The 17,766-nt window shown below is 42.7% G+C and overlaps 2 protein-coding genes and 1 long non-coding RNA gene across 8 annotated transcripts; 1 reads left to right on the top strand and 2 right to left on the bottom strand.

The window, feature by feature from the left end:
* Nucleotides 1-1,272: 1,272 nt before the first annotated feature.
* LOC143210069 (uncharacterized) lies at nt 1,273-3,616 on the bottom strand. Its single transcript, XR_013009182.1, has 2 exons — nt 3,276-3,616; nt 1,273-3,222 (listed from the first exon to the last, which is right to left on the bottom strand). It is a non-coding gene; the product is annotated as an uncharacterized LOC143210069 (long non-coding RNA).
* Nucleotides 3,617-3,681: 65 nt separating this feature from the next.
* On the top strand, nt 3,682-6,328 carry Csn6 (COP9 signalosome subunit 6). Of its 2 annotated transcripts, none has more exons than XM_076426514.1 (6): nt 3,682-3,896; nt 4,184-4,447; nt 4,526-4,809; nt 4,881-5,046; nt 5,134-5,327; nt 5,419-6,328. In XM_076426514.1, the coding sequence occupies exons 2-6, from the start codon at nt 4,213-4,215 to the stop codon at nt 5,560-5,562; spliced, it is 1,023 nt and encodes a 340-aa protein (XP_076282629.1). In that variant the 5' UTR covers nt 3,682-3,896; nt 4,184-4,212; the 3' UTR covers nt 5,563-6,328. The 2 variants fall into 2 exon arrangements, with proteins under 2 accessions (XP_076282629.1, XP_076282628.1); XM_076426513.1 differs by having other exon boundaries at nt 3,682-3,933.
* Nucleotides 5,567-17,272, bottom strand: LOC143210048 (uncharacterized). 5 transcript variants are annotated; one of them, XM_076426495.1, is made up of 16 exons: nt 17,137-17,272; nt 14,913-15,051; nt 14,566-14,592; nt 13,688-13,884; nt 13,477-13,618; nt 12,859-12,955; nt 11,923-12,117; nt 11,601-11,753; nt 10,934-11,213; nt 10,602-10,874; nt 10,332-10,542; nt 10,047-10,231; nt 9,624-9,916; nt 8,561-8,800; nt 7,386-7,568; nt 5,567-6,986 (listed from the first exon to the last, which is right to left on the bottom strand). In XM_076426495.1, exons 2-16 carry the CDS (start codon nt 15,041-15,043, stop codon nt 6,828-6,830), a joined length of 2,766 nt encoding a protein of 921 aa, XP_076282610.1. In that variant the 5' UTR covers nt 15,044-15,051; nt 17,137-17,272; the 3' UTR covers nt 5,567-6,827. The 5 variants fall into 5 exon arrangements, with proteins under 5 accessions (XP_076282610.1, XP_076282611.1, XP_076282608.1 ...); XM_076426496.1 differs by having other exon boundaries at nt 17,128-17,263; XM_076426493.1 differs by lacking the exon at nt 17,137-17,272 and adding an exon at nt 15,947-16,614.
* Between the last annotated feature and the right edge of the window lie 494 nt (nt 17,273-17,766).

Below are 17,766 nucleotides of genomic sequence, written 5' to 3'. Positions count from 1 at the left end.
TCACTTGTGATTCGATCACGTTCGTTCTAAATCACGGTGTTTTTTCACAGTGATTCGTGATTTTTCGTGATCGCTACTGATTGGTGGAGAGCATAGGAACATAACTGTTCTTGGTCACTCTATATAGAAGTCTATGTTCTCGGGACATTTTACATAACAAAAAATAAAAACAAAAATATAAGTTATATCGCATAAAGGCAAAAAGTATATTAAACAATGAAGAATATTGAATAAATTAATAATTAGTAATAACTAATGACTGTGAATTGTAAAAGAAAGTTCAGTTTTAAAATTTTTTCAAACTTTAAACTTTAAGGAACGTTTTACATTGTGTGGTATATTGTATATGTAAAAGATATACAAATGTATAAAAATTTAACACAAATATAGTACAGTTTAAATTGAAACAAAAATATAAAAAATTAGTAAATATATTTAGGGTTATATAAAAAAGTTAGGGTTAGGATCAAAGTCGTGATCGCGAAATAATCGAATTATCATATTAAGTAACGTATATATTGTCTGGTATTGGTATTTAAATAAGAAATTGTCTATACTTTTCTACTAATTACATAAATAATACCATTTTTTAATTCAAACATGAAGAAGTACTATGACTCGAGATAAAAAAGTTAAAATTACAGTTGTGATCGTGAAACAATCACGAGCGTGATCGTGATTTTGCGATCACTGTGATAAATCACCGTGAGTGATTTTGAACGCCATCTCTACTCGTGATTAGATCACGGTGATTCGTGATTTTCGTGATCGCATCTGATTGGCGGAGAGCGTCACTCTAAATTTTAAAAAATAACTATTCTATGACTAGTAACATTTGCTTAGCCTAGTTATATCTAGATGGCGTGTTCAGGAGCGGTGGCCAGGGTATCGCCACTCAATGTATTTTTCTGTTAGCACGGAAATCGAACGCCATCTGAATTTCGTGTTACATAACTAACGGGTAAACGCGGGAATTTTAAATCCATACTACCCATTCCTTGCTAATTTATAATTTTTATTTGAAAATAAAACAAATTAAAACATTTTAATACATTTTAAATTCAGTATATTGAATATTGTAACACTTACAAAAAGTATATGTACAATTTTCTACTTATTAATAAATTCAAACCATATTATCAAGCGCGATAACACTGTTTCATTACAAATATTGCAAATTAAACATTATTTACAAACTTTTTCACAATGAGAATACATCAAATGCATATCACAGCAATTAACAATGAACTGGCTCAATAAAAAGCAAAACAATGTATAACACACATCCACACATATCGTATATCTCGTAACACACATCGAGATCGTACAACACACATCGCAACTCGCAGAACATACATCGAGATCGTATAACACGAGATATAAGATGTGTGTTACGAGATGTACGATGTGTGTGATGTGTGTTACGATATATACGATGTGTGTTACGAGATATAAGATGTGCGTGGATGCGTAACACACATCGTATATATCGTAACACACATCGAGATCGTGTAACACACATCACCCACATCATATATCTCGTAACACACATCGTATATCTCGTAACACACATCGTACATCTCGTAACACACATCTTATATCTCGTAACACACATCGTACATCTCGTTACACACATCGAGATCGTACAACACACATCGCAACTCGCAGAACATACATCGAGATCGTATAACACGAGATATAAGATGTGTGTTACGAGATGTACGATGTGTGTGATGTGTGTTACGATATATACGATGTGTGTTACGATATATACGATGTGTGTTACGAGATATAAGATGTGTGTGGATGCGTAACACACATCGTATATATCGTAACACACATCGAGATCGTATAACACACATCACACACATCGTATATCTCGTAACACACATCGTACATCTCGTAACACACATCTTACATTTCGTAACACACATCGAGATCGTATAACACACATCACACACATCGTATATCTCGTAACACACATCGTACATCTCGTAACACACATCGAGACGTACAACACACATCGCAACTCGCACAACATACATCGAGATCGTATAACACGAGATATAAGATGTGTGTTACGAGATGTACGATGTGTGTTACGACATATACGATGTCTGTGATGTGTGTTACGAGATATAAGATGTGTGTAGATGCGTAACACACATCGTATATATCGTAACACACATCGAGATCGTATAACACACATCACACACATCGTATATCTCGTAACACACATCGTATATCTCGTAACACACATCGAGACGTACAACACACATCGCAACTCGCACAACATACATCGAGATCGTATAACACGAGATATAAGATGTGTGTTACGAGATGTACGATGTGTGTTACGAGATGTACGATGTGTATTACGACATATACGATGTCTGTGATGTGTGTTACGAGATATAAGATGTGTGTAGATGCGTAACACACATCGTATATATCGTAACACACATCGAGATCGTATAACACACATCACACACATCGTATATCTCGTAACACACATCGTATATCTCGTAACACACATCGAGACGTACAACACACATCGCAACTCGCACAACATACATCGAGATCGTATAACACGAGATATAAGATGTGTGTTACGAGATGTACGATGTGTGTTACGAGATGTACGATGTGTATTACGACATATACGATGTCTGTGATGTGTGTTACGAGATATAAGATGTGTGTAGATGCGTAACACACATCGTATATATCGTAACACACATCGAGATCGTATAACACACATCACACACATCGTATATCTCGTAACACACATCAACATCGTATAACATACATCGCATATCGCAGAACATACATCGAGATCATACAACATACATCGCATATCGCAGAACATACATCGAGATCATACAACACACATCGCATATCGCATAACATATCGCATATCGCAGAAAGCGAGGGTCATCTGCCCTTCCTTTGCGCAATCAACGATCGGCTCAGTGGCTAGACTACGACGAAGATTCAAAACACTTACCAAAGCCACAGTTGCACCAAAAGAAGGTCATGGTGATAGTTTGGTGGTCTGTGGCCGGTTTGATTCACCACAGCTTCCTGAATCCTGGTGAAACCATTACAGCTGAAAAGTACCACCACCAAATCGACGAAATGCACAAGAAACTTCAAGGTTTGTGTCCAGCACTGGTCAGCAGAAATGGTCCTATCCTTCTCCACGACAACGCCCGGCCGACCCTTCAAAAGTTGAACGAATTAGGCTACGAAACTATCTCATCCACCATACTCACCAGATCTCTCGCCCACCGATTACCACTTTTTTAAGCATCTCGACAACTTCTTGCGTGAGAAATGCTTCAAATCCCAGAGAGATGCTGAAACGGCATTCAACGAGTTTGTCACCTCCAGGCTCCAGAATTTTATTCGACCGGAATAATAAGATTCTCCAACCTAATACATTGAAACCGTATATTTTTGTTTACAACTGTTTACAACGTGCACCAAAATACTGGCATCAATTCCATCTGGCGGACTGTTTGAGAATTACTCCTGCAAGTAGTGACATCTTTATTTCGTGTTATAGTACTAAATTCGTGCTAACAGTTCTCCTATTAGAGTGGCGATACCCTGGCGGTGGCGGTGAGCTGTCAATGACTGTCGCCATAATAGCATAGTTTTACACTCTATGTGTGTCTGTATTCATGTATTTCATGAAGTTCTGTTGCAGAGCAACAACGGGAGAACGGGTCGCTCGAATCGTATCACATAACATAAATTTGACATTTTCGAGTGTGTCAGTGTACATATTCGACCGAACACACTGGCGAACAAAAGAAACGTACTATTAGTACTATAGACGTAGTATGACTTCGAGCTAGAATTTCACGTTGGATAGTCGTGTTATTCAACAAGTACGTTGTAGCATCGTAGCAGAAGGATTTATCTCTTGTAAGAATTAATTCTAGGACTACCGAACAGTCAAAATAAATCATTCGTAAATTTGTTCGGAGAAATGTTATTTTATTGGATTCTAGAAACGTACAATACAATTTTCCTAATAAATTTCCGTCAACTGTGTCGTCACGACCTCGAAATCTATTATTCTGATTTTTTCACATAGCACACAGAATTATTTCAATTGAATTTCTTTTGTCCTTTGAACATGCACTAACGGATTCACACGTGTTCCAATTTGTAGAGTACGAAAGCAGACATTATTTAAACAGTATGGAAGTCGACGAAAACAATGCAGCAGCTCCGTCAGAGACCCCGATGGAAGTCGATGATGACAATGCGGAGAAAAATTCTGGTACAACTTCGACTAATCCTTCGAGCGCTATTAAAGTGATGGCATCTTCAGGCACCGTTGGATCTGTATCGATTAGCCTTCATCCATTGGTTATAATGAATGTCAGCGAACATTGGACCAGACTTCGTGCCCAAGAAGGAACGGATCAATTAGGTAAATTTTTAAATGTTCTCTCGTAAGAATTTTAGAAGCCTCGGTTTTGTGTTTGTTCCCACACCTTTGTACTCGCAGTATATGGCGCATTGATTGGTAAACAGAAAGGACGTAACATAGAAATCATGAATTCCTTTGAGCTTATGTTCACATGCATCGGAGACGATGTTATAATCGACAGAGATTACTATAATACCAAAGAAGAGCAGTTTAAGCAAGTATTTAGCGAAATGGATTTCTTGGGATGGTACACGACGGGAGACATGCCCAACGAAAGGGACATTAGAGTGCATAAACAGCTTTGCGAAATCAACGAGAGCCCTGTATTATTGAAACTCGATCCCAGACCAAAAAATACAGATGTACGTATAGCTGATACTTTTGTTTTGTTTCTTATTTAACGGGGTATAATATTTCATTATGTATCTTACAGCAATTGTCCGTCTCTATGTATGAATCGGTAATTGATTTAGTTAATGGGGAAGCTACTATGTTATTTGTCCCGTTAACTTATACACTGGCAACTGAAGAGGCAGAAAGAATCGGCGTCGATCACGTAGCGAGAATGTGCAGTAACGATCAAGCAGAAAGTTCATTGGGTAATATTGCACAGCTTTATTTCGTTCTTTCCATTTTTATGGTGTGAAGCGATCGGAAGAATAACTTTTTGGTGAACTCGTCCACAGTTGCGGAACATCTAACTGCACAGCACAGCGCTATAAAGATGCTGCACTCGCGGGTCAAATTGGTATTGAAGTATGTACAGGCGGTACAGACCGGCGAAATAAAGGGAAATCACGAAGTGCTGAGAGCCGCCTGTTCTCTGGGACATCGATTACCAGTTCTAAATAATCCAAAATTCAAAGCTGATTTTTATAATGTACGTTCTCTTTTGTCGTTTATACTTACACTTCGCGTAACGATTCCTTGTTTACGCATCTAACGCAACGTATCGTTGATTCTCGTTTCAGCAATGCAACGATTTTGGCCTGATGACTTACCTTGGCATCATAACGAAAGATTGCAACAATATTAATCAGTTTGTTAATAAATTCAATATTTTGTACGATAGACAAGGTGCCGCGGGCCGTCGTTTACGATGTCACTTTTTGTGATGAGTGAATAGAAGCCATTGTTTTTTTTTACAATTGTCTTTCTTTACTCCTTACAGTTGTAGTAAATATTTTCGGAATACGAAGAATCGAACCCGGTAAAGCTTGTCATTGGTGAGTAATTTGAATTCCATAATTGATATATTGCCTCTCTTATATAAAATAAAGTTCGAGAAATCAGTTGAATCATTTTGTACTGGTTAACACCTGACAAACAGCTAAACTATATTGTCATTGTTCTACAATAGCGGAAGACACGTTACGATTGATACGTTGATGCGTTTGTTTCGTTTTATTTTTTTTGTATTTGTATTTTATTTTACTGTATTTCAGTATGTTATATTATATCCGACATATCAGACTTCGCATTTGTCGAGATTTGGAAACTTGTATTGTCTTGCAGGTCACGTTACTTTCTCATTACATATATTTCATTCTTATTATTTACATGATCGTTTTGTATAAATTATATTTGATATAAAAAAGCAGCCTATAAAATACGACTAAAAATCTTCTCCTAAAAATCTATGATGTTATTACATAGAAATACAGACGCTTTGATCTCCGACACATACAACCACTTTAAATATTATACTGTACAAAATATAGTGTAATATATTGTGCCTCGTTAGTTATTGCAGGTAACCGTATCAAGTTACGTATCCTATACGTAAGAACATAAAATTCTGAATTGACTTTCCCCGTGAATAGACTATTAAATCTCTATAAATACTGTTAGGACAACAATGACAATATACACCAGAAAAATTCTATAACACAGTTGTCTCCCGTACAACCTGTAATAACAATTCTTTTTGACTTTGTTCACCTAAAAAACGGTTTTTAAGTTCTCACTTGTATTTGAAGTATTTCTCTTTGTACACTCTGAATTTGTGCGGTTTCGTTTGATATTGCATTGATATGAAACATTTGAAATCCACAGAGATCGCGATGCTTCCCCAGAATTTGTTCGTAAAAATGTTGGAAAATCATATATATAAGGTTTCTGCAACGGTTCTTGTACGTAAGTACGATCCCCTGGAAACGTTTCACCTGACCCATCGTCGTTGGCATATAACTTTTACCTCTTAGATCACGTAAAAGAGGGTACCTGTACACGGGCGGGGGAATAGGGGGTAGGAGTAGAGGTCGCCGAGGCGTTGTCGTGTTTCTTCATTTCTGGCAAAAATCGTTTCAGACGTTCACACCAGGCTGTCTTCGATCATGGTAGCCAGAATGTCAACCAGAACGGACAGCATCGAGTCGGGCTAAGGACTCGGTTTGTCCATACCGATTATTTCCTCGAACAACGTGTTTCTTCCCTCCATTCTTTCCTCCATGATTTGCAAAGAAAATCTCAAGGTGGCAGCAGCCAGATCGCCGACCGACCAGTGTCTGTCCATTAGAACCCTGCTCACGGTATCTAACTGAAGAATCGTTCTCTGTTCGATCACCAAAATCTTTCTCTGTCTCCGAATACATACGTATGTATATGCTAGGTACAGTAAAGTTGCGATCTAGCTCCCTGAGGATCTCCACGATCACTGTCTCTTTGCCTACCCCTGTGCTACAATGTGCCTAGAATTTTTTTTTGCCTACCCCTTTCACTGGGGGCCTCCCCGCGAGAGGCCCAGAGAGAGAGAGGCCTCCCGAGCGTGGTCCGTGTTTACATGCTGTACTTTCGGCGCGGTCGACTCAATCATAACAAAATAGTTTCCCTACACGATCTCTGTCCCTGCACGAAACAGGCGATGAGAGCTAGATCGCGACTTTACTGTAGTACATAGGTATGTAGATAGGTAGAAGGGAAAATAGGGGTCCGTTACCTTCGATAACTTAGGATTTCCCGCGGTGTAGTAAATCAATTTCGGCACGCCTGCCAAAGAAGCGGCGAGCCACTGAATAACAAGCTTCAATTGTGGGTCCCCTTTTAATCGAGATCCGCATCCCCAATTTCCAGTCACGACAGATAACAGTCCGCCGGATTGCGGACTACTGTCTCTTGGTATCTAAAAAATCGTGTTGGTCAATTTCAAGCGCACATGATCGACAAGTAATTCGTTCGTCCCGCAAAAACGCAAACTAATAACAAGAAGAAAAAAAAAAGAATACAATTTTAGCAACCATAGAAAACGAGTATTCTCGACGAGTATTCTCGGGCAATGTTACTTTGGAAAGTATGGAAATGTTACACGTCAATTCAAAGTGAGAAAAGTAAAAGACAATCATCAAATAGAATGAGAGACAAATCATTAATCATTAGAGGTGTACGCACGTACGTGTCTAAAGCAATACCTCCGGTTAGAGACACAACTATTCTTGTTATCTGACATGCAGCAGCGAATGGTGGTCGGTTAGCGTGCAGAAATTACCAAATTTCTATTTCGTTTCGTGTCAACCCAGAGTTGGGCAGTATTTGAATACTTTTCGCCTCGGCTCTACAACGCCATCTCTGTACATACGATATGGAGTAACGAATAAAGCATTAACCAACCATTAAAATTATTTAAATACCGATTGGAATAAACGATACATAACTTTTATTCGTTATTCGACTTTTATTTAAATAATTTTGTATTCGCCGAGAATGTATTCGATGAATAATAGTTGGAAATTGTATTCGAAGTTACGAATACATCCACTTCGAATATAATTTGTAAGTATTATTCATCGAGTACATTCTCGGTGAATACAAGATTATTTAAATAAAAGTCGAATAAAAGATATTTTTGTATTCGAACCTTCGAATAACGAATACAAAAATTGTATCTTTTATTCTTTATCGAAATTTGTATTTAAATACAATTTTTGCCCAACACTGTGTCAACCAATCGTATACAAGACGAGCGTTTGGAAATTTAGTTTTGATAAGCACAGCTGCGTAAGGGAGAGGAGTGGAGAGAGAGTAAACGATCTTTGGTGACAGATTGGAATCGGTTCATGCGTTAACATTTACGGAACAAGAGTTTACGTATACATGTGTAACAGAAAGTTTGCTCACGTCAAGTGTAACATGCGATTCGAATTCTTGCGCAAGTTTATCCTTTATGGGTCCAGATGTACTTAAAGAAACAGGATTAGACAGATACACGGTAGTCTCGTCATCGACCAATGTTTGAAAAACCTCGGACGTGAACGTTACCGCTCTAAGCTTTTTACGTTGGATATCCTTTACTTCTTTCGACATCGTACGATTACTTAAAGCGTCTTCGTAATACTCTACGTCTTCGGGTTCTGAGACCTGCGTATTTTAATGATCTGATGAGACTTGGCTACGCACGAGAAGAAAATGATATGTATGTATCTGGGATACAGCATTAGTTTTTCAGTTTGTCTCTCATTCTTCGACGACGCGATCGGTTCAAAATAAAAGAATCGTTACGATAAACGTGAATGTATTCGATTCGTTGGATGTGTACGGGTGCGTGTTGCGTGTGCATGTGCGCGCGTGTGTGAACGTGGACGTATATGGGGTATATGATTGTGTGTGTGCGTGTAGACGCGCGAGTATCTTTTCGATTCGACAATGTTATTAGTCCAGTCAATGAATGCTCATAAGGGGGGTGGTAGAGGGAAATGGAAGGAACACAATTTTTAACTTTGGGACTTTGTTTGGACTAGTTACGAGGTAAACATACTAAAAGTCCCTACTCCTAGGAGGTGAGTGGGTTGCAGGGGGGGCACGTATAAGGTCCCCTTTTTCGGTTTTCCGCTTATATCTCGGAAACTATATGTCCTAGCGATAAGACCATTCCATACAAAATTAAAGCTGACAATATGTGCCATAAGATTGACTCCATTCAGTTCTTCGCTAGGACGCATAGTTTCCGAGATATAAGCGGAAAACCGAAAAAGGAGACCTTCTGTGTGGCCTCCTGCACTTCGCTCACCTCGTAGAAGTGGGGACTTTTAGTACGTTTACCTCGTAACTAGTCCAAACAAAGACCCAAAGTTAAAAATTGTGTTCCTTCCATTTCCCTCTACAACTTTTCGTTGACTGGACTATATCGTATACCGATCGGATGTGATCTCGACTGAGGAAAAAAAAGCAACTTGTTTCTTACTGATTGCTGTCTCCTATTTTTTTGACGGGCTAGCTCTAAACTCAAACTTCTCACGGCCAAAGCTAACTTGTGCCTTTGATTTACGTCGACTGAATCAATGAGGGGTTGAGGTTCACCCTCCTGTACCGGGACGCCAGCAAACGATTCGCTGAGAGCTCTCTTTAACAACGAGCCCGCGAATCTAACTACCGCCCTGTCCCTCGCGTCTAATTCACGCGATTCGTCCGCCGCTATGGGATCCTCTAACCATTTTGCTAGTTGCTCGTATACTTCCTCGAGCTCCGAACAAAAATCTGAACGCACGAAGAGTCAAGTCGGTTTTACTTTGTTATATTTAGACAGTGACGAAAGATATATATATATATATATATATATACATATATTATTCAACGAACGCAGAGTGGTGCGTTTCGTAATACTTGCCAGAATTGTATTCGGTACTGAAACTGTATCTACTACTAGCGCTCGTGTCTCTCCGCTGAAGCGCCGATTGATTCTGTCGGAATCGGCCCAGCCATTTTTGCTCCGCTTCCAACGATTCCTTCAGAAACTCTTCGTCGACGGTTTCGTCTCTGAGAACGAAACCTCTCGAGCCACCCCTTTTCACTCTGAAACATGTTCCTTTCAAAGTATCGGCCACTCTTCGAGCGTACACACGCATTCAAACACCTGCAGCAAGGAAAACAGAAGAGAAAGAGACTCGCTTACTTGATATCTTGATCGTAAACGTGACTTCCGGACACGCTTATCCCTACTGCGTAGCTACTCTCTCCGGACGACGTGTTCGAGGAGGCAGCACCACCGGTAGCTGTGCTCTCGCGTTTCAAAGCTTCCCTCAAACGCTGGGCGAACGTCCCTCTCCTCTCCGGCGTGTCCAACTGGCTGCTGTACCGCTTGCTCAACCTTTGTTCTTCCTCCTCTAAACACGGTTACAGCGAATTAACTCGTTAAAACGCCACTGTCTCGAGAATCACCTACCAGGGTCTTCCTCTATCGTGTCTTTCGCACTGTGGAAGCTGTCTGTGCTCTGACTGTTGCAGCTGCTGTAAACCGACATCTGACCGAGCGATTTCCGTGTCACCGGTAAAACTTCGCCGCTCGAGCCGAGAACTATGAACCGATTTCTTCTACTTGCGCAGCTCGTTTCTTTACACGGTTTGTGAGGGCTCGACGATCTCACGGACTTTCCGTTCGGCCTACCGTGAGCCTCCGTCGACGCATTATCCTCGTACTTGCTCCGTTCGGACTTCCCTGAAAGACCGTCGCGCGATCATCGATTCGATTTCATTCGGTTTTTCTTATTTCAGTACCTTGTTTCGAGTCGTGTTTCGTGGACGCTGGCTTGTCGTCGGCGTCCGTTTCCGGCGGAGTGCTGCTGAAGCTTTCTCCGATCGGCGACAGTCTGCGAGAGCTTAGAGCACCGTCCGGATCCATTTCCGATCTACCGACGGGATCCGTCGGACTGCTCGGCACGTATCTCTGACGAAATCCTAGCAACGATTTGTTCATTTCTCGCAGCACGTTGTCCTCTTCGAACTGCGCCAGGGGCAACGTCGAGTAGTCCTCCGGATCGATGCAGCAAACCGTAACCTGTCGCGTTCAACGAAAATCGAGCAAAGTTTGTTGTAGCTCGTAATGTTGTAATCCGGTGATTTCGTGATCTCGTAATGAACCGAGTCCGGCCTCGGCTGCTCTCAGTGCCGGATTAAGCCTGCGCGGGGCCCGTAGCAAATGTTATCACGAGGCCCTAGGCTTTGTATCAGAGCCGATTGCGTGCAGATGTAGTGCACCTTTTTAAACAGACACGATGAATGACGTTTTTTATTTAGCAAAAATATCGTTCATGTTTTGGCGCCTGTTCGATGAAGCGCCCGTGTGCGGGGCTCCTTTTTGTATGGAGCGGGGCCCGTAGCATTTGCTACTTCTGCTACGGGGCTTAATCCAGCCCTGGCTGCTCCACCGTATATAGCTACTCACTACGTTCGGTTTCGGCAGAGCTTCGAACGTTGCTCTGTTGCGAGGATCGTTTATTCGAGACACGTGCCTAACGCCTTCGACTATCAGGGCTTCGTTGTCTTCTAGAGCCTCGACAGACAGTATCGCTGCGAGCATCTCAGGATGGGTCGCTATCTAAAACGCAACAGAGAGACGATTATTGAAATGTTCCCGGGATGCTCGCGGTCGCGTTCTGTTCCCATCTTATACAAACGATACGATACGATACGTTACGACACGATACGATAAACCGCGGTTTACGATCCGAGTTAGGCTCGTCACGCGGTTGCCTTCAATTATTTACATGTACAGTTTCTTGCGTAACATCACCGTCAAGCACGCCGCCGCCAAACTTCGCGCTCGCGAAGCAAACGCGCAATACTTTCGTTTCCGGTTCCACCCTCTCCAATCGGCCCTCGTGCCTTATCATCAGCGGACAAAGGGGTACGTTACTCTCCAGCCAGTCCTCGATGGTTAGCCATTGCTTGGACGTCATCACCTGGCGTATTAAGATCTCGTTTTATACAGTGTCACGCTGCTCGTTCGACGGTCCAACAGGACACCGGTGTATTATGGAGGTGTTACGACTAAGCACCTCTGTAAGGTTGACGTTTTGTGATAGATAGAGGCACTGATGCCAAGGCTGTGGTACTGTGGTACTAAACTATACCCCCACCATAGCCTACTATTGCCCCTACGTTGTTTTCCAACGCGCCCGCGCGCTACACTCACCAGCGTATCACTCTACTGTATCCGTAGAGGTACGCTGGTGAGTGTAGCGCGCGGGCGCGTTGGAAACCAACGGAGGGGCAATAGTAGGCTATGGTGGGGGTATGGTTTAGTACCACAGTACCACCAAGTACCACAGCCTTGGCATCAGTGGATAGAGGCAGTGGAGGCAGTGAAGCCAGAATGAGCGCCGAACAGCGCTCATGTACTCTCCTCCTACCCCTTCCACTATTCCATTCCAGCACCGTGCGCAGGCGCACACTCCACGGTCTCCATCGCGCACGTTCAACGTGTCTGCCATTCGCCCCACTCATTCCCCGCCATCAGAGAGGGAGTACATCATTTCACCGTGATTCCCCTCATCTGGCATCACTGGATAGAGGTTAGTTCGGCGCTAGATGGCATATCGGGCTTTCTCAAACTAACCTCTCTATCTATCACACTTTTCTGAAGGAAGTCTTGAACACCTCTATAATACACCGTGAACAGGACCAACGGAGATGTAGCCTACCTGTCTGGAGATCACCAATTTACCGTCCAACGCGTTCTCCGTTTCCAGGTAGTCGTAATAGTGAAACAGACTTCTCAGCTTAGCTTTCTGCCCGTTACTGGAAACCATTCGAATTATTCTTCCTTCTTTGACCGAGATTTTTATATTTCTCATCTTTAGACTGCGGATCTTTATGCTAAATGAAAATTGTCTGCATCGATCGGAAGGAATAGGAACTAAATTGAAGTCCGAATTTGACCTTGGTCAAGCGAGAATGTGGTGGCACACTCACACATCGCTAGACACTGTATACGTACATGAGGTTGCAAGGGTTCCGTAAATAACAAACTACGTCTCGCTAATGCACATTTGGGGCCCCTACGTAGTCACAATCGCTGGATAAAAGACCCACCAATTGCGGATGATTTCTAAAATGGCCTAGTTTTCCATTTTCGAGGCGTAATTTTCATTATTCGGCAGCATATAATATCATTATTCGAACCCGTATCCTTAATGATTTGAATAAAGGAGAAATTGACATCTTCAATATCGAATTTCATCTACTCAATTTTCCTGAAAATGCATCAAGATCCTCAGTCTACTAATTGTTTAAATTCGTAAGTTGCGCGAGTAGCTTACTTCCGAAGATGCTTGAAGAAGTTGGTGAAGTTGAAGTCGCGCAAGGTTGGGTGTGTCTTCGTGGTTCTCTTCGGATACGTGGAGAAGAACGCGTTCGCGATCAAAGAGGAGACGAAGCCGTAGCTGTACTCGACGCTGTCACCTGCGACACGTGTATTTCCGTGTTTACCTATTTATGTACTTTTCTGCGTTTCTGGGACGCCTTGTTTACCTTGTTGCTGAAGACTGAAGTGCAAGCCTTGCGGTGGTTTGCAGCTCCTCAACGCTTTCGCTCGATCCACCATCCGCGGTATCGTCTTCGCGAGCACGTGGTCCCGCTCCGCCGAGTCGAGATCGTTCTCGAGGAACGAGATCAGTTCGGAGAATAGCTCGGGATCTTGCGAGTCCTCCTCGGGATCGAGACTTATGCTGAAACACCCAAGCGATTATGGGGTCTCCTCGAATTACGCTTTCGCTCGTTCTATCATTGTTAGACTGCGGATGTTTATGCAATTTTCAATTTTCGTAGGCAAACTTCAAGACAGTGGAATCCAGTGATGCCAGATGAGGGGAGTCACGGTGAAATGATGTGCCCCCTCTCTGATGACGGGAAATGAGTGGGGCGAATGGGAGACACGTTGCATGTGCGCGATGGAGACCGTGGAGTGTGTGCCTGCGCACGGTGCTGGAATGGAATAGTGGAAGGGGTAAGGAGGAGAGTACATGAGCTCCGTTTGGAGCTCATTCTGGCATCACTGGTGGAATCAAGTGAAATGTTATTTGTCAGTAGTCTTTGTAGATCTGAAATCAATCAAAATCGTACAAAATTTTGTGGAATTTTATATTCCAGCATTTTTTGAATACTTTCTGAACCCATAAACGCATAAAGATCCGCAGTCTAATCACTATCGAAACGATCAGCGATCGCACGGTCGTTACAACGGAGGGACAATGATGTCTGTATGTACATATGTACAATGTGAAACACAGAACACATAGTGGATGTGGTTTGCTCTTATTCTGTGCAAGGGTCTGCCGCGTAGAATCATTCGCAAGGGGTACACATCTTTTACTTCTTATTAATAGTTGAAGACAATCTTGATCGAATACCTTTTCAGCGAGCACTGTTCCTCGCGTCTTTTCAACAGCATGCGACAGAAAAATCGAGTTCATTAATGATCGATACTGTCACGAATTTAATTCCACAACCTTTTTTCTATCGACGTCGAATAAGACTTTAAAGATCAAGTTTGGACAGTGAAAAAAGACGTTCTACGAGTGGGCCCAAAGTTCCACAATTTTTCGAATGTTCGCGAGTTGTTGGGGAACTTGCAAGTAGGCGTGGCTTAGTTGCTCGTAAGTCATAACGGGGCCAGGGCATTGGCACGCAGAGCCACCACGCGTTTCCGTCCGCTATATCTTCGACTAGATACGCACATATCAACCAATATACTTACTTGCACATGTCGTGTAAACGCTGCATCGCCTCGACGAGATTCTCCGAGTTTGTGGCAGCGGCCGCGCGATCCAGTTGCTTGACCACGGCCGGCCACCATGGCAGGTCGCAGGGTAGCATCACCAGAGCCATATTCGCCGCTTCACCGTCCACGAGAAACGTAACGATTAATATTTGTGAAACTGCGGGGTCAGATGAAACGCGACGATTATCCTTCGAGCGATCGGCATGGCGCGTCCTATTTTCGTTCGTGTCGCGCGCACACCGATTTACTCGCCAGCAACGAGCAACGAGCACGAGCTAGCCGGGGCAACGTGTTCGTTGTTTCACGCAAACGGCATAAATACACTGCCGCAGCTCGGCTCTCGTCTCTCCTCGTCTTGTTTCGTCTCGTCTCGTCTCGCGCTCAACTAAATAGATCGCCAGTCGACGAACCGAATTTCAAACGTGCAGGAAATCTTTTTGGCAGCAGGCCCATCTCGACGAGATCTGCACACCATGCGGAGATAGCTACGTGGGTGGGGAGAGTACGGTACACCGACCAACTTGCGGACACTTGTTGTGCAAATTCTACATCGATCTCGATCTCGATCCCAATCACGTTGTGTGAAATTTTGCGGACTTTTCTAACCCTTATGTGGTCAAGCAAAATTTATAGGTTGAAATTCTCATTAGAAGACTATAAATGAATATATTAGCGGGTAAAGAATTCAGACATTCAGAGGACATTCAGAGAAATTTTGTAATATTAGGTTGTCCCAAAAGTTCCTTCCGCAATGCCTTTCTTTAATATTGCTAAATAAATATTAGGTTGTCCCAAAAGTTGTTTTTCGATGCATGCACATAATGCAAATTCATATTAAGAAGTACTAAAATATTAACATAAAGATTATCGTATTGTTTGTATTTATTTAGCTACATTAAAGGAACACAATGCGGAAGAAACTTTTGGGACAACCTAATATCTTTTAGAGGAACAATAACAAATTGTTGACGGAAATACAGTACTAAATGGGTACCCGGTTGACTACCTACCATCGTGGTATGCGTTATTATTAGGTGTCTGCTGTACACATGCGATGCATCTCTTCGTTAGCAATAGTAACATATTATTCGAACACCGGTAACGGCGGACGAGTACGGCGCAACGTGTTGTTTACAGTAGCGAATATGCCCGCGCGTCCTTTCGACCTTATCCTTTCTAAACTCGAGATGAATCGACAACGAGGAGGGTGCGCGTACTCGTCCGCACGAATTGTTGCGTAAAAATATACGCCTTCCATGCTTATAAAATGAAACGAGGTCTCACGGGCCGCGTAACTCGATATACCTTTTATCCTTCGCGTAAAAATACATATGATATACTTTGGACGATCTCTCGTATCTGCTCGCGGTCGAATGCTCGACGGGCGATCGTTATCTTTGTTCAAGTTGGCGTTCGAATGGAAAGAAAAAAAATAACAACGCAGTTTCATAATTCGCGTCCCGTGACGCTCATCGAAGCGGATCGATTGACGTTGTCGATGATCCGATATCGTATTTTCGAAAGAACGAAGAGGCGCGCGAATGAGCGCAGAGTCTAGGGACCCCGCGCAGCTCGTAAAACAAATCCGCTCGTGCGCCTGTCAGAAGGGGTTGTCCGATCTGGTTAGTAACCTCTCGACACGAGGAGAGAGTATAATTAGTTCGTCTGTAAGCAGCCGGCTAGAAAACCGAACGTTCGGCGAAAAGGGAAATGGTAGGCGAGAAAGATATATATATGTTACAGTAAATGGAATAATTGCCGGTTATTATACAATAATCACCGCTAAATTTGGTAAACGTGATAAATTATTGAATGAACCCAGACCTAACCATTTATCGAATTTTTAATTGTAAATTATAATAGTACTGTTCAACAAAAAAATATCCTTCTGACTATTCAGTAAATATATTCGAGAACTGCGCTGTATTCTACTGGCTGAATCAGTCAAGATATGTATCACATTAGCCATTACGAGTTGGAAATTATATAAACTCGCCGGTTAGCTTGATAAATATTCAATAATTTGTCACATTTACCAAATTTAGTGGCGATTATATATGTATAATAACGTAACCGTGACATATTATATATAGGTGAAAGGAGGAGGGGACGAAAGTGAGATGGGGCGAGTGAAAGAGAGAGAGAGAGAGAGAGAGAGAGAATGGTTACGGTTGATTTAAAGCAGAATTACCGTAATCACCTAATTTGTTCGATACACGTTGTCGATCAGCTGACGTGATCGAAGCGTGAACGAAGGAGTCACATCTTAAAGTATGCCATTGCGTCAACGGACATGCTGTAAACCGCACGTTGCACACGCCGCAAGCCGCTACACGTTCCACGCCGTTCCTCGAAATCACTCGTGGAGTTCTCGCCGACTACATATACGGGGACCATGCGAAAACACCGGCATGGACGATCAATCGCACCGGCGAGAGGAGATCTTTCTTTTGGAATGTTTCGGTGGCGTCGGTTCCTCCGGGAGATAACGTTTGATCACCCCTAAACGCCGATAACTCGAGAGAATGTGTACGCGACACGAGAAACGGTGAAAAACGTTGGAGCAAGACACGTTTTAGCTCGGCCCGCTCAAACAGCTGTCGCAAACGCGTCGAAATTGATCGGCACGCGATGTCTCAGACCCGGACCAACAACCGAGTCGAATTCACGGTTCGTCGAAGTAGGTGGTGAGAAGCGGTGAAAAGCGGCGAGAAGCGGCGAAATCTACCAACGTTAACTGGTACCGTGGTCGTCGCGCGCACCCGATTGCTGCCTTTCCCGATACATACTTTGTCCACGAACCGCAACCCTCCGCTTGGCGTTCTCCACG

Source organism: Lasioglossum baleicum, chromosome 6, assembly GCF_051020765.1.
Source record: "Lasioglossum baleicum chromosome 6, iyLasBale1, whole genome shotgun sequence".
Taxonomy (NCBI): Eukaryota; Metazoa; Arthropoda; class Insecta; order Hymenoptera; family Halictidae; genus Lasioglossum; species Lasioglossum baleicum.
This window is presented reverse-complemented; position numbering and strand designations above follow the sequence as displayed.